The sequence below is a fragment of the Larimichthys crocea genome, chromosome III (assembly GCF_000972845.2).
Source record: "Larimichthys crocea isolate SSNF chromosome III, L_crocea_2.0, whole genome shotgun sequence".
In the NCBI taxonomy this organism is placed as follows: Eukaryota; Metazoa; Chordata; class Actinopteri; family Sciaenidae; genus Larimichthys; species Larimichthys crocea.
In genome coordinates, this window is record NC_040013.1 from 905439 (window position 1) to 927596 (window position 22158).

Sequence of the window (22158 nt, forward strand, 5' to 3'; positions counted from 1 at the left end):
TACTCAGCGTTTTAAAATGTCACATGTCACGTCCACGACTCAGTTTGAGCAGTTTTGAAGCAGTTTCTTATACATGTTACATACAGTCTATATACAGAAACAAACAGCCACACCGAGGTACATATATATTTCCGTTACACATCGTTAACAGTGTATATGTTTATATATATTTCCGTTATACATCATTAACGGTGTATATGTTTATATATATTTCCGTTATATCATTAACGGTGTATATGTTTATATATATTTCCGTTATACATCATTAACGGTGTATATGTTTATATATATTTCCGTTATACATCATTAACGGTGTATATGTTTATATATATTTCCGTTATACATCATTAACGGTGTATATGTTTATATATATTTCCGTTATACATCATTAACGGTGTATATGTTTATATATATTTCCGTTATACATCATTAACGGTGTATATGTTTATATATATTTCCGTTATACATCATTAACGGTGTATATGTTTATATATATTTCCGTTATACATCATTAACGGTGTATATGTTTATATATATTTCCGTTATACATCATTAACGGTGTATATGTTTATATATATTTCCGTTATACATCATTAACGGTGTATATGTTTATATATATTTCCGTTATACATCATTAACGGTGTATATGTTTATATATATTTCCGTTATACATCATTAACGGTGTATATGTTTATATATATTTCCGTTATACATCATTAACGGTGTATATGTTTATATATATTTCCGTTATACATCATTAACGGTGTATATGTTTATATATATTTCCGTTATACATCATTAACGGTGTATATGTTTATATATATTTCCGTTATACATCATTAACGGTGTATATGTTTATATATATTTCCGTTATACATCATTAACGGTGTATATGTTTATATATATTTCCGTTATATATCATTAACGGTGTATATGTTTATATATATTTCCGTTATACATCATTAACGGTATATATGTTTATATATATTTCTGTTATATATCATTAACGGTGTATATGTTTATATATATTTCTGTTATACATCATTAACGGTGTGTCTGACCTGTGGTTTCACTTTCCCGCCTCTAGATGTCGCGCACACAGAGCCTCGGTGGTCTCGCGCGCGCGCGCCCTGTCCGTTGGTTAAAGTACACATGCACATATTGACGCGCGCTCCCGAGAGCTCACCGGACCAACTTTGAGGACAGCAGCAGCAGCTTTAAAGTTCGGAAGGGAAACCCAACCCAGCCCAGCACCAGAACCAGCACCAGCACCAGCTGAGCAGACAGCGGACCGGACCGAGCCGAGCTGCCGCCGGACACACACCATGGATGATTTAGGTGAGTCCCGGAGGAGCTGGTCCGAGGCCGGCTGCTCGCTCTGCCTGCAGCCGTCACAGAGCAGCGGGTCTCTGGGTGGAGGAGTTCACGTTACGGCGGAGGTCTGTGCCTTCGTGTGGCCGTGCGGTCGCCTCCCTGCGGGGAATCTGTTTCTGTGAGAAAAGCTCCAGCTCGGAGCTGCCGAGCTAAACTTTCACACTTTAAACTCTTTATTTCAACTTTCTGAGCCTCTCCTCGCTCACCTCCCCCCCGCAGACAGAGCCCCCTGTGCGGGCTGGAGGTCTCCAAACAAACGGTGTTTTCTGGTGGATGTGTGCGCAGCAGGGTGGAGATGTTAGGCTGACATTTTAACATCACCTCCTTTAACTCTTGCCCCCCTCAGGCTGCTCATACCAGCTTTGAAGTGGCTGCAGGCCTGCACAATGCCTGACCATGCAGGGCTGCAGACATGTGAGCAGGGCTGCAGGTGACCTGCAACAACTTCTGTTCATTAAACACACCTCAGCTGTGTGTGTGTGTGTGTGTGTGTGTGTGTTAAAGGTGGAGGCAGGACTGGACTGCTTCACCTTAACAACAACCCCATGGTGGTGGTGGTTGTTGTTGAGGCGAAGCAGTCCAACGAACTCAACCGAGTTGACTTTGTCCAGATTTTTGTTTCCTTTTTTATGCAAAAACGGCAGAAAAAGCCTCAAAAATATCCAAAAATCTCTGTTTATATGTCTAAAAATCACAGAAATGTTCAGATTTGGACATTTAAAAAACGTCAACTTGGATATTTCATCAACAAAGTTGGCTGCCGCCTTAATTTAAAGACTGTTTTGACCATTAATGGTCGATAATTGCTCAATAAAGCAAATTTAATGGATAAAACCAAAAGAAACCAGCAGAGATCTTGGACTGCTTCACCTCAACAACAACCAACACCATCACCGAGTTGAGTTCGTCCAGCTTGATAACAATGTTACTGAACTATTTTGATAATCACATATCAGATTTTGCAAAAATGGTAGAACAAGCCTCAAAAATATCCAAAAATCTCTGTTTTTATGTCTAAAAATCACAGAAATGTTCAGATTTGGACATTTAAAAGACGTCAGCTTGGATATTTCATCAACAAAGTTGGCTGCCGCCTTAATTTAAAGACTGTTTTGACCATTAATGATCGATAATTGCTCAATAAAGCAAATTTAATGGATAAAACCAGAAGAAACCAGCAGAGATCTTGGACTGCTTCACCTCAACAACAACCAACACCATCACCGAGTTGAGTTCGTCCAGCTTGATAACAATGTTATTGAACTATTTTGATAATCACATATCAGATTTTGCAAAAATGGTAGAAAAAGCCTCAAAAATATCCAAAAATCTCTGTTTATATGTCTAAAAAATCACAGAAATGTTCAGATTTGGACATTTAAAAGACGTCAACTTGGATATTTCATCAACAAAGTTGGCTGCCGCCTTGATTTAAAGACTGTTTTGACCATTAATGGTCGATAACTGCTCAATAAAGCAAATTTAATGGATAAAACCAGAAGAAACCAGCAGAGATCTTGGACTGCTTCATCTCAACAACAACCAACACCACCACCGAGTTGAGTTCGTCCAGCTTGATAACAATGTTATTGAACTATTTTGTTAAATCAAATATTAAGATTTAGCAAAAATGGTAGAAAAAGCCTTGAAAATATGAAAAATCTCTGTTTTTATGTCTAAATATCGCAGAAATGTTCAAACTTTGGACATTTAAAAGACGTCAACTTGGATATTTCATCAACAAAGTTAATTTAAAGACTGTTTTGACCATTAATGGTTGATAATTGAGTTGTTGGACTTCTCCTGGCATAGCTCGTCCAGATCTTTGCTGGTTTCTTCTGGTTTTATCCATTAAAGCTGGACGAGCTGTGCCAGGATACGTCCAACAATGCTGCATCTGCAACTTTGTTGATGAAATATCCAAGTTGACGTCTTTTAAATGTCCAAAGTCTGAACATTTCTGTGATATTAAAGCAAGAGATTCAAGATTTTTCATATTTTCAAGGCCATTTTTGCATAAAAAGGAAACAAAAATCTGATATTTTATTATCAAAATAGTTCAGTAACATTGTTATCAACCTGGACGAACTCAACTCGGTGGTGGTTTTGGTTGTTGTTGAGGTGAAGCAGTCCAGATCTCTGCTGGTTTCTTCTGGTTTTATCCATTAAAGCTGGACGAGCTGTGCCAGGACGAGTCCAACAACTCAATTATCGACCATTAATGGTCAAAACCGTCTTTAAATCAAGGCTGCAGCCAACTTTGTTGATGAAATATCCAAGTTGACATCTTTTAAATGTCCAAAGTCTGAACTGAGCGATATTTAGACATAAAAACTGAGATTTTTCATATTTTCAAGACTTTTTCTGCCGTTTTTGCATAAAAAAGTAACAAAAATAAGTTTTAGTGCAAACATGATTAATTAACGCTGATTTATCCAGCTGCTTGATTTTGTAATATTGAATAAAAGCATGTAAGAACAGAGAGGATAAGACGATTCAATAAGTTTGTGTTGATGTTTCTCAAAGTCTGTAAATATCCAAAGATTTCTAGACAGGAAAACAGAAATTTAACATTTTTTTTTCTGACATTCTTGCGTGAGAAGTTTCTGGTTTGATGATCAGAATCGTCGTCGGTCGACATTCATTCAGACGTTGCTCGGGGCTGCATGAATCATCGGTGTTGTCTCTCTCGCAGTAACCACGGTGAAGTGTCGGTCCTCCCTTCACTTCCTGGCAGCAGTTTTTATTCACACGTCGGTCAAAGATGAAGTTAAGAACACGAGCGACGGCTTCACAGCCACGCCACGATATTTAAACATCAGTGATGAACGTTCAGTTACTCAGACACGGCCTGATGCTCCGTTTTTGTTGAGTTAGGTCTGAATCCAAAACTGAGTTTTTGAACTATAGGATCCTGTTTTCTTAAAAAATCTGAAAAATCCTGTAACTTATTATTGTTTACATTTATTAGGGACCATGTACAATTAAAACATAAATGTTGCCATTTCATGCATTGTACCAGAGTTAGCCTCAGGCTAATTTACATCCGCAGTCCCTAACTTAACAGACATGTGCTTGTTTTCACTAAAGTCACAGTCCAATGATCTTTTTGGGGACACCAAATTCAACTGTTCACGTGTTCCTTTGGTCCACATCCGTAAACTCTCCACACACTGCTTGCACACTTTGTGAGGGGTCCATGTCTTGTTGTCTTGATCTCAGAGTTTTACTTTAAAATATGTAAAATATGCTTGTTTGACAGATGCACTGATGTTTGCTTTCGTCTGACTTGGAATGGTGAAACTAGCACAAACACAGCAAAAGGAGTCAGGGTGGTTTAGGTGTTTACGACGAGGAGTATCAGGAGCAGACATGATCTGGAACAAAGGAAATATATACCTATGGAAATCAAACACTAAGATGGAAAAGTTACAAGATTTGAAAACTACAAAAACAGCATCAAACCAAACAGAACTTACAGCGGTGTGTCCATGGTGACGAGGTGAAGAGAACAGCACAGATCCTCTTCATTCTACTATGCCAGCTTTCTGTGTGCAGATGTTGACAGTACTGACCTGTTGGGAGCTGCACACACCTCTCACTGTCTCACTGTGACGGCACAAACAAGTTGTAGCTGCAGATGAGTCCAATCGTGATCAGCTGGCGAGTCTTATACAGCTGATCAGGAACTTTGTTTATCTGGAGGGTAAAAACTGGACGTGCTAGAAAAAAACTCAACTAACTAACTCCACAGAAAGAGTTATTCATTCATAGCACGAATGTTCTGGAAGGTTTACTCATGGAAGAGCTGCAGCTAACGATTCCTTTGACTCCGCCGATCATTTCTCGATGAATCGACGAGCTGAAAACGTTGAAGAAGTCGAGATGTATAAATACACGTTGAGTTTGCTGTCATCAATATTCACATTCACTGAGCTGAAATCAGAATTTAGACGGTTGATGAGTTCATCAGCTGATCGATCAGTCAGTCAGTCTGGATCTATTTTCTGTGCCTCGCTTCACCTCTTCACTTCACCGGCTCTTGACCTTTGACCCCGACCCCGTGAACTTCTAATTTTGTTGTCATAGTTCTCAGCAGCTGGTCACCTTTCTATATTTAGTCACAATAAACCGTCTCTAAAGACTGCAAAGACTGTAAAGACTGCAAAGACTGTAAAGACTGTAAAGACTGGGCTCGGTCCGGACGCTCTGTAGTAAAATGGATTTGTGAATTGTTTAAGTGGAGAGACGTCGGCCCACATTTTGGGTCTGGCTCGCAGTGAGAATACCTCCGGGCCGTGTTAGCTGCTCGGCTGCCGTGGGCCGCTCAATGGGCCGATTGTTGGTGCAGACGGAGCCTGACGGAGGGGGCGAGGCTGCAGAGGAATGTCCAACATCGCTCCCTGTCAGGGTCCAAGGCCAAATACTCTCTGGGTCGTGACTCACCTCCTACCACGTCTCTGAGCGCCTCCACGCCGCTGAAACCTCTTTCCTCTCGTGTAAATATTTGTAAACACTCTGCAGCTAACGAGCGTCACGGGTCCGTCGTCCCGAGGCCCGGGGAGGACCGCCGGGTCGACATGGAGCTGTTTGGAAACCTGATCACACGCCTCCACTCGCTCTGAGTCTATTGATCTGCTGCTGAACACTCGAGGAAGGGGATTCCCTCAGCGAGCTCTGACTCACAGTTTTCCAGGATTTCTTTCTCATCGGTCTCTAGCGGTTACGGACCAGGTGGCAGCCAGGCCGAGCCTCGACCTCGTGACTGGTGTGGCCGAGGGGATGTGGCCCTGAAACCACACGTGGCCCCCCGTCCTCTGGTTTGTTTGTCGGGTTTGAAGCTCGACTCTGTGAATTCCTCAGGACGGTGTGAGATGATGAAGAGCTGTAAGGCCCTGCTGCTCGTCTGCAGGCTGACATAGGGGCCCTGCTGCTCGTCTGCAGGCTGACATAGGGGCCCGCCTCAGGTCCACTGATCGACGTCTACACTGATTTTTAGATCAGAACCAGGTCTTCATCTGTCTCAAAGCGTCTCAAAGTTCTGGGTTCTTGACCCACCTCGCAGCAGCTTGTTGTTCCCGTGTGTGTGTGTGTGTGTGTGTGTGTGTGTGTGTGTCTCTGTGGAGAATCACAGTGTTTTTAATCAGAGCACCTCTTTGAGTGTGTCGTGCTGAGGGTCGACGATGACGCTGCTGTAGTCTGAGTCAAACTGAAGAGGAAGTAGATGAACCTTCAGTCACCGTGCGACAAACAAACACACACACACTGTGTGTGTTTGTTTGTGTGCTCAAACACACACAGTGTGTGTGTGTGTTTGTGTGCTCAAACACACCTTTGTAAACACACTCAGATTTACGGGAATCGTCGGAGTCGATCAGCGTCTCCTGCAGCCGGCGGCTCTTAAATGTTGACAGCGTTTACGCAGCATGCCTGAAGATCTTCTCGGTCTCCTCGGTCTCCGTGTGTCGGCTGCACAGTTAGTGTTACCACAGCAGCTATCATCGCCCAGCAGAGCGCACAGGCTGAGTGCATGCCGGGCCTGAACCAGCCCTCCGCCTGCTCTGCTACAGTAAATCAGTGGATCCACACCCATCCTGTCCGGGGAGCTGCATGGCTGACCTCATCGCTTAGGCAACAGACCCGGCCCCACATCCTGAGGAAACAAGAGGACAAAAACAATGAGGAGTCAGAGCTGGTGGAGGCAGCTGCTCCACCATGAAGCACGGCGGCCTTCAGCCTCTTCCTTTTCCCGAGTCTGACGTGGCCCCGCTGGATCCCCCAGAGCCTCCGTTATCACGGTTAATATCGGACCTCGAACCGCATGTTTGGTCACGATGAACCTCGAGTAAATCTTTAATCACAGCGTCCAGTCGATCAGTTCTGGTCCAAACTTCTGAGCCCTGTCCAGTGGTTTTCGTTGTTACTCTCTCAGCTGATCGTCTTGGATGGCAGACGCCGTGTTGTTGGACCCGCAGTTTAATAACACAACAACTCATTTCATACCACTGACAACATAAAGTTAATAAAGATAATAAATCCCGATAAATGTGACAAACTGAACCTTTAAACTGACCCGATGGATCTTCAGGCAAATAAAAAAATAAAGTAAAAACTAAAAATGCAGACAGAGTTCCTGATGAAACATTTAGAGGAAGTGATCAGCAGCTCCACTTCCTGTGGTCATTGTTTCATTGTTCAGTTTTTCAGAAAGACGAAGCTCCACGAAACACGAAACACTGGTGCTCAAACTGTGGTGTGCGTACCACTGACGGTACGCTGTGGAGGAATCTTAGAAATGTGACGTGTCACGGCGAGTGGAGGTGATCAGGAGAAGAACTGAAACACCAAATGAACTCTGGGTCTTGACCCGGTTCTGTTCAGGATTCAACAATAATTAAACTTATCAGGAGTAAACCTCCTCATCGGCCTGTGCTGCTGGATTTTAACGGGAAAGACAAAATATTTTCTGAGGTTGATCGTCCGATTGGACGGACGGGTCAGGTGCTGCTCCAATCAGGAGCTTCGACTTCGGGAAGTGATGGCAAAGTTAAAAACTGTTTATTGGACAAAGAGCGATGTAAGGAAGTGGACATGTGTGTCATGTCAAAGACGTCCTTTCTTCGAGGGTCCTTCCTCTTTCTTCCTCAGCTCGCGGCACAAAAGGCGTCTCTCTCTGACATGAATGTGTCCTCGGTGACTGGGCGTTACATCAGTCTTCAGACTTTCCCCTGTCATCTGATTTACTGGTCTGCGGGGAAGTGCTTTTTATTTTGGGTCCCGGCAGCGTTCTCTCGAGGGGCGTGTCGTGTTTCGGATATGGGGCTGCTTGCCGGACGTATTTTTAGGTGTTTTATTTTGAAGTAATCGCCCCCTCTTCAAGACGCTCGTGTCTTCCTCGTAGTATCTGTGTTATAGTGTGTTAAACAGGTGTGAGCCCTGACATGGATATTATTCTTTACTTTACTCTCCGAGGCTCGACCCGGGCCTGTCTCTCGGTATCTCCCCCTCGTCCTCCCCCTCTCTTGGCCCCTGCCTGTCTTGTTTGATATAAATATCGTGCCGGCTCGGCCTGATGGGGGTTGGGTTTCGCTGTGGGGCTGTGGCCAGTCCTGCTCTTTTGCTCCCTGGCTATAAACAGGTGAGCCGTGGACCCTGGTGGCCCGTCACCGTTGCCCACATGTTAATAGAACGGATTAGACAGCCCTGGTTTCCCCCTTCCTTCCCTCCCCTCCTTGTTTGCACTGTACTCCCTGCTCTGTGGGAAATGGGCAGTAAAAACATTGACATCTCCCTTATCCTGGAATTCAAGGCATGCTGTAGTTAGCGGAGCTGCTCCTGTAATTGTCAACACATTATTTTCATTTTCTGGACTTGACAGATGGTGTTTTGTATCCGGGCGCGTTCCTCTACCTAAAAATCCTGCGGCATCAGAGGAATGTTCAAAAGTTTGAGTCCCGTTAAGACAGGTTGGACGTTTGAACCCGCCTTCCCCGCGTCCCAGCGTCCCCGCATGGTTGCTTTCTTTCTCAGAAGAGGAATGTGAAGAATTCCCCATGTACCTTCACTCCGATCTGATAAACACTGCAGGGCCTTGACTGGGTGGGTGGGTGCAGGCGAGACTGTACATGCACCCACCACCACAAGAATGTGTACAGTGTCCACACAACATGAGTTGTTTGTTGAGTGAAGATTAGTGCGACCGCAGCGAGCCACCGTTAGATAACTGCATTGTCTGACTGAAGTTGGGTCGGACTCGTCTTGAATTATTAGTCCCAGTCATGCTCGTGTTGATGACAGCTTTATTCCTCCAGACGTTGCACAATGGACTATTGAGTCAGGATGTTGTTAGAGCAGAGTTGGACTTTGTCCATCGTGGCTCCTACCCCCCGTCTGGAATGGAAAAGATTAGCCTGTTACTTGGCGTACAGCGCATGTTTGCGTGCTCGATGCTTCGAACCCTTCGTGGACCAAACTTGTTGTTCTGTCCCTCGTTCCAGACTCGATGCTGCCCTCGTTAGGCAAATAAAGGAAATGATATTAGAGATTAATGATCACTGAGGGAGGCTGCAAAGGATTTATTAATCATACTTTAGTGAGTTTAAACAGGACTGACTGTGTTCTGCTTCTGTTTCTTTACAGAACTCATGGTGGTCCATCGATAGTTACAAACACACGAGGGCTGAAACTTCTTTATTGGTTAATCTGCTGACTGTGTCTGATATTTTAAAGTAATAAAGTAGAGCTCCAAACCATCAGGAACATCTTCAGTGAACATCTTTAGCAACCCTGTAGCTCTTGATGTAGTAGCCGGTGGTTCCTCAAACAAAGCTTGGTTGATCGGTTCGGACACGGTAGTTTGAAGCTGCCGAGCAACTTCAACGTGGCAACTTTCAGGTTGTCCAACCAACAGAAGCTTGAATATGTTCAGTTTATTATCACGTAAGACGAAGAAAAGAAGCAAATCCACTGGTGTAACGCTTCGATTGCGATTCATGGGTCAAGTTTTCGTTGACCCATGAATACGCCGTCCATTCTCAATCAACCCACAGTGAGGAATGAACACCGACACAGGGCATTAGACGTGGTTTAGCCTCTTGTGGAGGTCGTACTCTGTCCGTGGAGTCATAGATGTGGTATCAGTGGGTCTAATTAGTGCAGAGACATCATTATAGGAGAAGTCTTGGCTCGAAGGTTTTCTTGGAGGATCTCTCTGTCAACGCCACTAAGAACTTTCTAGGAATACATTACCACAATACCATAACCTCGAGACATTTATTTCTTTTCTTTCCAACGGCTCCTTGTCTTTGTCTTTAAAGCAGAGGTGGTACTTTGTTTTATGAGCGACAAAGTCAACTTCAGTAAGACCTTGTTTAGCGTGTCAGCACCAGGTGCAGATTATTTTGAGCGTGGTCGTGATATTTCAGCACATTTGCACAGACACGGGCGACTCACTGAGCTTACCGCTTTAAATAGGCTCGTGCTGTCCCATGTGGTTTATGTCAAACTTCATGACTTCAACGTCCAGCTTCTGGGAAGGACGTCCCTCTGGACCAACACTGATGATGAGTGTCCCCCACAGACTGTCTAAAACTGGACGTAGTCTCCGTGACGTCCACCCAGACTGTCTAAAAACTGGACGTAGTCTCTGTGACGTCCCCACAGACTGTCTAAAACTGGACGTAGTCTCCGTGACGTCCCCGCAGACTGTCTAAAACCTGGACGTAGTCTCCATGACGTCACACTCTGAAGCGAGGTGAACGTACACCTCTGGATGTCTCTGAGTCGTCCTCTCTGGACCTTTAAGATCTCTCTAACCACTCCCACCGCCAGCAGCCGTCTCAGAGTTCACTCTTCTTGTTGCTCACACACACACACATGTAATCGTGTGGACGATGCTACAGAAACAGTAGGTGGACAAAATAACGTGAGTACACTCTGACTTTACTGTCTCGTTTATAGGACTCATGTCGAACCTCGTCCGCTTTAGAGACTCTTATTTTAAATGTAAACTTGACGTGGCAGAAAACTGGTTCGTCAGGACAGATTTGAACTTGACTTGTTGTCCAGCTGCTCCGTCGTTGTTCAGCTTTTCTGCGTCTCTTCAGTCTGAAGTGTCTCTGAAGCCGCTCTGAGAGCCCTGCAGTGTAACAGTATGCAGCCGGCGATGGCGGTCTATTCTGGACGGGCTGAGGACGGATGGATTGTGTGATGTAAGAGTCTATTTTGTTCCTGCGTTCCACCGAACACTCAGCAGGGTAACACCCCACCTCCAACCCTGGCCCGGGGTCAGATCACTTTCTGTGAGCTTTGTTTGAATCCTCAGACACTGACGTGACGGACAGGTAGCTCCGATTGTCAGCACGGTTTTATTTATAGTTGGGCTGATGGTAAAAAGTATGTTGGGGGTTTCATGAAGGCCTTAATGGGTTTGCTGTGATGGTCACATGGGTGAGCTCACTGTTGGAAGCTTTTTTTGGTGCCGGGCTGGAATGAGAGGCCGACTGATTCGCTGCCATTGTCTGTTTACAGCCTGACAGTCGCCTCGCAGCAAAGAACCAACCGGCGTCCAGCACGACGTCTGCAAGAACAGTCCAGGACTTTGTCTCCGCTGTCTCCAATTAGCGGAGCAGATATTCAGCAGCAGTACTCGAGTATTTGTTCTGATTACATTACTTATGGTCCAAAACTAGAAAACAACAACAGCAGCCCAGCTCGGCCCGGCGTCTGTCTTTCCTCTCCTCTGCCGTTATGTCCATAGTGGCTGCTGAGTCTGGTTGCATTGCCCAGCTCCGGTTCTGGCACGACACCACACACCAACACTGCTCAGAGCTGCCAGTCCAGAGGTAGAGGCTAACTAATGTTAGCTAACAGCTTCTACAGTTTGCAGTAGTTTACTGTAAGGCACTGCTTCCTTCATCATCGCCTGATTACACTGCCCAGCTCCTGTTCTAGCACGACACTGGCTCTACTCCCCGCTCCAGACCTGAATACTTCCTATTGTTCTTCTTCTTGTTGCCGGTGGTCCAAAACACCTGTGATACGCACTCCCCCGATGCTCTGAGCTCACAGCCCGGCTAACAGACTGAGCTAACATGAGCTAACAGCAGCTAACAGACTGAGCTAACATGAGCTAACAGCAGCTACAGCTGTCAGCAGTTTACTTCACTGTCCATCATAAACTCTGTAAATCACAGAGAGTTGAGGCGGAGCAGCCGGAGGACATCAGAGGGAAAACCAGAAAACATTTCCTCCATAAAATATGATCCAGTTTCACCAGAATCAGTGAAATAGTTGCTGCTGTGTGACTTAGTGCCGTAAAGCGTTACGTACTTCTCTTGACCCGGAGCCCAAAGTTACATAGAGTGAGAACAGACGTACGAATGACAGAGACACCGTTCACCTTTAACTTTGAATCTTTCAGACGCGTTGCTGGCGGATCTGGAGTCCACCACGTCCCACATATCGAAGCGACCCGTCTTCTTGTCCGAAGAGACTCCGTACTCCATCCCCACCGGAGGACACTCCTACCAGGATGTGTCGGTGCCGCCTCCAGTCCCTCCTCCGCCCTCAGCCGAGGCTCTGAACGGGTCTCTGCTCGATCAGCCGGGCTCCCACCACTCCTCTCAGCAGGTACGTACACCTGAATCATGTACGCAGGACAAAAACTCAGAGACTCCTCTGACTGAAGACTCCTCTGCAGTCTTTAGGTTCAGCCCAGAAGAGCTCGTGGTCCAGGGACAGCAGCAGCTCTCCGCTGTCTCACATTGAAGAGGACCACGTCTACAGGTACGCTGTCTCACACGTTAAACGTCTCACCTGTCTTCACCTGTCCAGTCTTTGATGAGCTGTCTGTCTCCTGCAGCTTTCCAAACAAACAGAAGTCAAACTCGGACTCGTCGACCGCGGCCATGACCTCCGCCCTGGGCAGTAACCTCTCGGAGCTCGACCGGCTGCTGCTGGAGCTGAACGCCGTGCAGCAGAGCTCGCCTTCATTCCCGACCACAGGTAGAGACGGCGCCGCCCACTTTCTGTTTGTGCCGAGCGCGCTGAGCTCAGCTGTACTGTCGTGTGTCCACAGAGGAGGCCGCTCCGCCCTTACCGTCCTGCAGCATCACCCACTACGAGAACGGCGGCGGACCCGACATCATGGTGAGCCCGCCTCCTCAGGAGAAACCCAAAAGGAACGGGACGAGGCCGGACGAGGCCCGACCCACCGTGGAGAGTCTGCTGGACGAGCTAGAGGGCTCGGTGCCGTCACCAAGGTACCGCCGAGGCCGGTTCTGCCCGGAGAGAGAGCAGATAGACCGGGGGAAAGTACAGATATTCACATTTTGTGCTGCTGGTCTGTATCGTGTCATGTTTTATATTTTTCAGCCCTCCGGCTCGTCACGGCGATTTGGACTCGCCGTCCCAGCAGCAGGCCAGAATCTCGGCTTCCTGCGCCACACGAGAGCTCGACGAGCTGATGGCGTCTTTGTCCGACTTCAAGGTACGAAGCAGCGTGAGGGGAACCCGCCATGTTTGACTTCATCATGTTCCTGTCCTCTTCCTCTTATCCTGCTTCTCCTTCTCTGTCCTCTAGCCCAGTTCTTTGGGCTCTCTGCTGGATCCAGCAGGACCTCCTTCCAGCTCTCCTCGTCCTCCGGTCTCTTCCTCCTCCTCCTTCGTGGCTTCTCCTTCCTTTATTCTGTCCCACCCGTCCTCCTCTCCTGTCTTCTCTTTGCCCGCCGGTCTAGAGCTGCATATAGACGAGGACGGAGGAGACGGCGGCGCGTCGGCATCCCATCCGGGCCGCCTCCTCGCTCCTCATAGTCCGATATCGTCCCTCTCTGCAGCCAGCGATCCCGACCTGGACTCAGTCATAGACGTCTCTGCCACCATGCTGTCAGCCCAAACCAAGACTCTGCTGGTCCTCGCTCAGTCCGCTTCCTCGAACTCCAACCTGATGAGAAATAGTCCAAGTCCCTCCAACGCCACCACCACCCCGTCGCTTACCTCAGTTAACACCGTGCTGGACCACAAGTCCTCCAAGTCCCCGAGTCCGTCCGTAGAGCGAGTCTCACCCTCAAACACTGTCGGTAAATTCTCCTGTGAGACTCTGAGTTACTCCACGCCTCCTCTCTCAGCTCCAAAGACTCCGTCCCCCCTCCCCGTCTGTCCTCCTTCTGCACACGCTTCCTCAAAAACATCCTCACCGTCTCCGTCCATCATCCCGTCTCCGCCGGCCTTCAGCTGCCCCAGCAGGCAGCCGCCGAGCCCCGTCGCGGTGCAGCAGCAGCGCCCGGCGGTGGAGCCGTCCCTGGACGAGGCGCTCGACAAGCTGCTCGCGATGAGCTTCGCTCAGAACCACACGGAGCCGCCCCAGCTGCAGATGGAGGCGCAGTATCTGGGCGGAGCGATGCAGGAGGTGCACGAGGAGCTCGTCCTGCCCATGGACAGGAACAGCGTGCAGCCCGACACCTTCACCAGCGCCACCAACACCATCACGGACGACTCGGTGGACGGAGGCACGGACGGGAACGGAGACCTGGACTGGGCCGACGAGGAGCTTTCCATGTCGTTCCACGACGGGCTGGACGGCACCATGACGCCGTACACCGAGAGGCCGTACACGGACGGCAGCATGACCCCGCTGACGGAGGCCAGCTGGATGGACGAGTCCATGACCCCGTCATCGTGCCCGGGGACGCCTGACGTCGCCCTCGACCTGCCCCTGATGCAAACTCCCAACATGGACCGAGTGTCTGCATCCGGACATGTACGCACCGCCGCCGCTACCGCCGCCGCCTGACGCCAGACGGCTTCTGCTCACGTTTGATTTGTTCTCACGCTTCGAGAAAAGTTTGAGTCCTTTTGAAAAACTGAAACATGAAACATTTCTCTCTGATATCGTCAGCGTGACGTGGTCGATGCGTTCGCGCTCACCGCTAGATGTTAATTAGTTTTACTAATCGTAACCGCTGTGAAACAGGAAATCACTTTTTATTTCTGATTAGCGACGTTATCGCGCTCGCTCTCATTCACCGTCTGTGTCGCTTCAGAACGCGACAGACAAATGTTTCAGTTTTTCAAAATCCGACTGGTTTAACTGTCAGACTATAAAAGCTTCATGATTAGCAGTAACTCACTGATTCTCAGCTCCGCATGTAGACCAGTCCTCCTCGTGGAGGGCCGTGTTGTTGGTTTGGCACGAGCATGCGAGTGTGACTCTAACCGGACCGACTGACCCGTAACCGCTTCAGCTCACGTTCCGCTCCTTCGTAGCTCAAATCGGTCATCAGACGCACGAAGGAGACTCCCAACGTTCACCCCATGTACCGCGACGGGCACCTGCGCAGGAAGATGGGACCCGTCATCGTCAACAAGAACAGTTCTCAGGACCGCCTCATCGAGGAGCTGCAGGGGAAGTTCGGGATCGGACGCTCGGAGCGGCGCCGCAAGCAGTCCGACGACTGGCTGACGGAGGGCGTCATCGTCACGTCCAAGCCGCAGCGCTTACGGCTCGACGGCGCCGGCAGCGAGGTCGACAAGGTTGGCTTCAGTGTGTCGACAGTTTGTGTCACGTTAAATCCTTCCTTCCTGTTTCCTGCTTCCTGTTTCCTGCTTCCTGTTTCCTCCTTCCTTTTTCTCTTCTTCCTCTTCAGGTCATAATTCCCCCCGAGTCGCCCGTCCCCACCCGGAAGGTGCTCCCGCCTCTCTCTCCCCCCGCCCCTCGCCGCCCTCCTATCGTAGAAGAACCTAAGCGACCGCTCCCGGTGCAGCACCACCCCGTCCCTATACCACCACCACCTCCTCCTCCTCCTCCTCCCCCACCTCCACCTCCCTCTCCTCCTCCACAACCTTCCTACATCAAGGAAACAGTTCCCGCTTCACCTCGGCACTTTATAAAAGCGTCACCTCCGCCGGCCCCCGTTCAGAAACCCCCCGCCCCCAAACCAGAGCCCGCTCCGCCTGTCCTCAAAACCCCAACCCGGCCTCCGCCCGTGGAGCCTGTGGCACCACCTAAAGTGCTGGTGTCTGTAGGCTGCCAAACAGAGTACGATCCAATCTTCCCTCCGATGCAGGCATGCACCTCCACCTCCACCTCCACCTGCACACTGCCTTCATTTTGTTTCCGCTGCCTCCTCTTCGGCTCATAACTGTCGTCCTGATCTCAACACGTTTCAGATCATGGCTCAGGGGAAGGGCGGCGTTCCCGGCGGGCCTCCGACGCAGGTCAACAAGCTGGACAACATGCTGGGCAGTCTGCAGTCCGACCTCAACAAGCTGGGCGTGCAGACGGTGGCTAAAGGCGTGTGCGGTGCCTGCGCCAAGCCCATCGTGGGACAGGTGAGCGTCTCTCTGCAGCGCAGATTAAAACACACACACTGAACACACACACTGAACACACACTCTGAACACACACTCTGAACACACACTGAACACACACTGAACACGCAGCCTGTGTTTGTGTAGGTGGTGACCGCCATGGGCCGCACATGGCACCCCGAGCACTTTGTGTGCACGCACTGTCAGGAGGAGATCGGCTCCAGGAACTTCTTTGAGCGTGAAGGTCAGCCGTACTGCGAGCAGGACTACCACAACCTGTTCTCCCCACGCTGCTACTACTGCAACGGACCCATCCTGGACGTGAGTCACCGCCGCCTCCGTTTGTTTGTTGAGTTACAGTCAAACAAAGATGAACATCGTGTGTGTGTGTGTGTGTGTGTGTGTGTGTGTGTGTGTGTGTGTGTGTGCAGAAAGTGGTGACGGCGTTGGACCGGACATGGCATCCTGAGCACTTCTTCTGCGCTCAGTGTGGATCCTTCTTTGGCCCCGAGGGTAACACCTTCAAACACGCCGCGCGGTGACGTCACTTCAGACTGTGCTCGCCGTCTGTAGCAGCTGTTTGTGTTTGTGTCTGCAGGTTTCCATGAAAAGGACGGGAAGGCGTACTGCAGGAAGGATTACTTTGACATGTTTGCACCCAAATGTGGCGGCTGCGCTCGAGCCATCCTGGAGAACTACATCTCAGCGCTGAGCAGCCTTTGGCATCCCGAGTGCTTCGTTTGCAGGGTCTGTACCCGAGTGTTGCTTATCTACAGTACCGATACCGAGAGTACTTGATTTGATCTCTGAGGTTTTGCGGCTTCGTTCAGCTTTAAACCACGATAACAGCGTCTCCCTCTCTCGTCTCTGTCTGCAGGAGTGCTTCACCCCGTTCGTGAACGGAAGCTTCTTCGAGCACGACGGCCAGCCTTACTGTGAAGTCCACTACCACGAGCGCCGCGGCTCGCTCTGCTCCGGCTGCCAGAAGCCCATCACGGGACGCTGCATCACGGCCATGGCCAAGAAGTTCCACCCGGAGCACTTCGTGTGCGCCTTCTGCCTGAAGCAGCTCAACAAAGGCACCTTCAAAGAACAGAACGACAAGCCGTACTGCCACGGCTGCTTCGTCAAGCTCTTCAGTTAGGTTAGCGTCAGAGAGAAAGATGGCACGAGGTAGGACGGGAGAAGGTTGATGACGTGGGAAGTGTGAATGGATTCAGAACGTGCATGTGAAAGATGAAAATACTTTAAACGTCCCTGATGTCAAAAAAATGCAGAATCAATGAAACGGACGCGGACACGCGATGTGTCCTTTTCCGTAACTCTCACACTTCAGATCTCTTTAGTTTGAAACATTACTGAACACTGTAGCTCGTGACGTACTCGCGTGTTGTTGCTCACTGGTTGAGCGAGTCCTTTTAGAAATCAGAAGACTGCAGCAGGGAGCAGGTGACCTGTTGATTTTATAAAGTTTTTACAGCAGAAGAGCGCGGACGGCTTTTAGACGGAGCAGAGCGACGATAAAAAAAATCAAGATATCACTGTAGCATTAACTGGAAACGAGTTTATAACGTGTGAAACTGATTTTTCTTTTTTCTTTTTTGTGTCTTTAGACTTTTACAGATGCAATCACTCATTCAGCCTCCGAACATCTCCACGTTTAAAGTTTGTGACGTTTAATTCATCCAGAACCTCAAACAGGTTTTAGTTTTTTTAGAGTTCGAGCGTCGCGGTGATGAATTTCACGTTATCACGTCGTGACACGATAACTTAGATTGTTTTAATGGTTCAGCAGGATGCTCTCATGTTATAACGTGACGTCATAATAACATGTTATGTTTGCTGTTATAACGCGACATATTTTTGCGACACGTTCATCACGTTAAAAAAAGATCTCATGTTATAACGCGACATCGTAACAGTCTCGGTTCATCAGGACGCTTTATGTTATAACCTGATCATTTATGTCGTTAGAGAAAAGTTGAATGTCATGATGTAACGACATGTTATAACGTGATGACTTCTTATAACAACATAAGTCATCACATGAGAAACAGTCTAAGAACTTTCTTGTTGTATCGTGACTTTGTCCGTCGTCGATCTGTTTCTCCGTCGCTTCAGTTAAACTCTGTCGTGTTTTTTAGACAAATGTCGCGTGGACGAACACTCGAAGATTCTCGTCATGTCGTCGTGTCACGTGAACGAAACTTTCTCACGCTGCCAAATCATTCCTCGTCTGATCTGAAGAAGTGAAACACACACAGATATTTACACCGTGCGTCTCTCACGCCGCCATCACTGTTTCTGTAAATACCCAAACGCAGCTACGCCGGCGTGCTCGGCGCAGACACGTGTTCGATAACCACTCGCTCGAAGATATTTTTACTGTATCGAGAAGCTGATGAATGTTTGAAAGAATGTGCTGTGATGATAACTATGCAACACGAGCGTGAGCGACCGGCTGTCTGTGCCATTGTATCAGTACCACGTCTAATAACACTGGCATCATCAGAACACTAAGCACAGGTCATCAGTCCGCACCAGCAGCAGCTACTGTAGAGCCGACAGGTTGGTTCTGTCCGTGACGACCTGCAGCAGATCCGTGTCGGAGCCTCAGACTTAATGTAACAACTCGTCTTTTCAAATCAGTTTAGTAGAGTGTTATTTAACCAAAGCCATACTTCCTTTGACTTGTTTTTGTGTCTGTTCACCTTTTATGTTTTTTCCTTTTCACCTGGAATGTCGATAGTTATGAACAGTGAGATTTCTCACCTCTAGTCCGATTCCGCAAATAAATTCTGTTTTGGTATCAAAATGTCGTCTGGTGGCTTCATTTGTGCTTCAGCTTTACTCTTAAAAACACTCAAACGTTGGTGAATCTGCAGTTATACCTGGAGGATCCCGAGGCCTGTAGTCCATCAGAGGTTCTGGGTCTGCTCCCAGTAGGACGAGCCTCCTCCATCCTCCTCCTCGACGGATGGTTGGGCCGTACATGGACTGGAAGATCGAGAAGCTCAGCCTCTGAACCACGGCGGTCCAGTACAAACTCTGCAGTACTGTTGACGCCGCACCAACCGCCGTCCATCTCGAGCTCCATTTGAGAGACACTCCTTCACTCGGGGCAGCAACTCGCTCCAGCTCAGACGGAGCAGAGAACTCAGACTGGAAGCTGCTGACTATTTAAAAATGTAATAATATCATGTAAATAATCCAGCACCTCTTAAATCTTCCGTAGCTCTATGTGTGTGGTTCCCACTTACAGTTACAGACTCTCTTCCACACACTCGGAGACAAAACTATGAAAGATTCTGTAAATAAACACGTAAGAAAATCAGAATCATTGCAATAAATAAACATCTATACTAAAATGACAATGAATTACAATGACTGATGAAATGATTACAGTAGCAGATATGGCAGCAATAATGACAGTAGGAATATGTGTAGTGGACGTCATGCAGGACCACAGCAGCAGCCACGATCCACGAGAACTATAAAATCCTGTTTCAGGCTCGCACTGACCTTCAGGTCTACAGCCCGACCTGCTCACTGCGATGCTCCTCAGCTGGTCTGCTCAGAGGAGCTGAGATGAACCTCAGCACCATCAGAGAGACACACTGCTGCTGACACCAGGCGGTGATCTGTTCTGTAACATGGAACCATTTAAAAAAAAAATCTTTATTTTTCTTTATTTATTAATTTTATTCTATTATTTATATTTATTATATTATATTATATTATATTATATTATCTCTATTTATTTAATTTATTTTATATTTATCTCTTTTATTTATATTTATTTATTTTATATATATCCTTTATTTATTATATTTATTTATTATATTATCTATTATATTTATTATATTATCTATATGTATTTATTTATTTATGTTTATATTATCTATGTATTTATTATATTTATTTATATTTATTTATTATATATCTTTTAATTATTTATATGTATTATTTTATTGATTATTATGTATATGTATTTATATTTATTTATTTATTTATTTTTTTGCTCATTTAACTTTTCTTGTTTGTTATCATCTGACGTCAGTTCCGGTCTCTTACGGCAGGGGGCAGTAGTGACGTCATGGCCGCAGTTTTAACCTTCAGCCGAAGAAGAGGCGGAGCCGCGTCTCTGTCTGTGATTGGACAGCAGCGCAGCACGTGGCTGAAGCTCGTCACACCGGAAGTGTGACCTGTGCGTCGCTGCAGGTGAGTAAGTTTCTAATTTCTAATTTTTCATTTTTCTGAGTTTTTAAACATTTTACTGACTTTTATTTTGTAACGCAGACTTTAAGTCAGCGTCACTTCCGCTCCGGGACGAGCGGCTTCGAGCGGAAGTGACGAATGTGAACGTTGAAACTTTTAAAATGTTTCTGTCGGTAAATAAAATAAATAAAATAATTAAAATAATTAAATTAATTAAATTATAAAGAATCAGACAGAAAGAGAAGAGATTAACTTCGTTTTATTTTGAAAATCTGAAATATTTAATAAAGAGATAATCGATGATCTTTAATTAACTGAAACCTTTTTTTATTATTATTATTGTTTATATTTATGTTGTTATATTTCATCATGTCTGAATGTTTCAGACTTTAAACTGTCGACTCGATTCATTATTATTTTATTAATCGATCAAACTTTGTAATTCACAACTCACGGTGACACTGCAGTGTCACCGTGAGTTGTGAAATTATCATGAATCAATAATAAATAAATGATGCGAGCTGCTAGTTCATTAACGAAGCAGAATAAATCACAGTGACGATCAGCAGGTACCTGAAGACGAATAATATAAAATATAAACAACAACAGTAATAATAATAAAATAATAATAATGATGATGAACACAGGCTCATAAAAATGTGATAAAGTGAATTAAATGTTTCTCCAGGCGACGTTTAAAATAATTTTATTTTGACTAAGAGTGTCTGACCTTCTTCTTCTTCTTCTTCTTCTTCTTCTTCTTCCTGCAGAGCGGAGACACACCGACACAAAATGGCTTCCTACTTTGACGAACACGACTGCGAGCCGACCAACCCGGAGGAGCAGTACCGCCAGAACGCCCTGCTCGAACTCGCCAGGTGAGCCTGAACGCATCGCGATGCCTTCAAGTGTCTGGACCGTGTGACTGACTGCCGGTCTGCTGCAGGTCTCTCATGCAGGGTTTGGACCTCTTCGACTCGGGGCCGTTCGACCTGTCGGACTGGGACCAGCGGCTTCCTCCTCCGGCCGCCAAGACCGCCGTGCAGACGCTCACCGTGGTCGTGGTCTCCGCGGAGCAGGCGGACAAAGGCCTGAAGTGTCCGGTGTGTCTGCTGGAGTTCGAGGAGCAGGAGACGGTTCGAGAGATGCCGTGTAAACACCTGTTCCACTCCGGCTGCATCCTGCCGTGGTTGGGGAAGGTAAGACTCAACAAATCTGTGACTTCATTTCCTGTCCGACGTCTACGGGAAGAGCTTCAGCTTCTTCTTCTTCTTTTGCGCTCGCAGACGAACTCCTGTCCGCTCTGCCGCCTCGAGTTACCGACGGACAACCCGGAGTACGAAGAGTTCAAGAAAGACAAGGTGAGTCTCTGACGCTCGCTGCTTTCAGGACGCCGTCCGTCCCTCGCTGATTATTCTGTTGCTTCCTCTGCAGGAGAGACGGAAACAGCGAGAGCACCGGCTGGAAGATCTGCACGGAGCCATGTACACATGACCACGACCACGACCACGCCGGAGACACGGGGACATTTCAACGCCTCAGGAGACGCCGCGTTCACGACAAACTCACCGCAGAGACGCCGTGACATGAAATCAAACGTAAAATAAAAAGAATCTGTGCCGAGCTGGTGTGAGCGCAGCGGAAACAAGATCGTTAGAAATGTTTGAATATTTTAGTCGTTTTACATTTCTGAGCTTTAAACGCACAAAAAAAAAAAAAACTGCTAAAAAAAATGAATCATTCAAAGTTTAAATCTGA

The 22158-nt window shown here is 47.2% G+C and overlaps 2 protein-coding genes across 3 annotated transcripts; both read left to right on the plus strand.

Annotated features, from left to right (window-relative positions):
- Positions 1-1071: 1071 nt before the first annotated feature.
- On the plus strand, positions 1072-18997 carry pxnb (paxillin b). 2 transcript variants are annotated; one of them, XM_027277715.1, is made up of 14 exons: positions 1072-1338; positions 12296-12504; positions 12575-12660; positions 12737-12879; positions 12953-13136; positions 13249-13363; positions 13457-14632; positions 15139-15405; positions 15519-15938; positions 16042-16203; positions 16330-16503; positions 16614-16695; positions 16781-16929; positions 17060-18997. In XM_027277715.1, the coding sequence occupies exons 1-14, from the start codon at positions 1326-1328 to the stop codon at positions 17324-17326; spliced, it is 3447 nt and encodes a 1148-aa protein (XP_027133516.1). In that variant the 5' UTR covers positions 1072-1325; the 3' UTR covers positions 17327-18997. The 2 variants fall into 2 exon arrangements, with proteins under 2 accessions (XP_027133516.1, XP_027133517.1); XM_027277716.1 differs by lacking the exons at positions 13457-14632; positions 15139-15405; positions 15519-15938 and having other exon boundaries at positions 1094-1338.
- Positions 18998-20273: 1276 nt separating this feature from the next.
- rnf181 (ring finger protein 181) lies at positions 20274-22154 on the plus strand. Its single transcript, XM_027278118.1, has 5 exons — positions 20274-20403; positions 21171-21278; positions 21347-21599; positions 21687-21761; positions 21835-22154. The coding sequence occupies exons 2-5, from the start codon at positions 21193-21195 to the stop codon at positions 21892-21894; spliced, it is 474 nt and encodes a 157-aa protein (XP_027133919.1). The 5' UTR covers positions 20274-20403; positions 21171-21192; the 3' UTR covers positions 21895-22154.
- Positions 22155-22158: the final 4 nt, after the last annotated feature.

Coding starts and splice junctions, on each gene's coding strand:
- rnf181 (XM_027278118.1), top strand. CDS start 21,193: ATGGCTTCCTACTTTGACGAACACGACTGCGAGCCGACCAACCCGGAG. Junction 21,600..21,686: donor TCCTGCCGTGGTTGGGGAAG/GTAAGACTCAAC, acceptor TTGCGCTCGCAG/ACGAACTCCTGTCCGCTCTG. Junction 21,762..21,834: donor AAGAGTTCAAGAAAGACAAG/GTGAGTCTCTGA, acceptor CTTCCTCTGCAG/GAGAGACGGAAACAGCGAGA.
- pxnb (XM_027277715.1), top strand. Junction 14,633..15,138: donor GAGTGTCTGCATCCGGACAT/GTACGCACCGCC, acceptor GCTCCTTCGTAG/CTCAAATCGGTCATCAGACG. Junction 15,406..15,518: donor CCGGCAGCGAGGTCGACAAG/GTTGGCTTCAGT, acceptor CTTCCTCTTCAG/GTCATAATTCCCCCCGAGTC.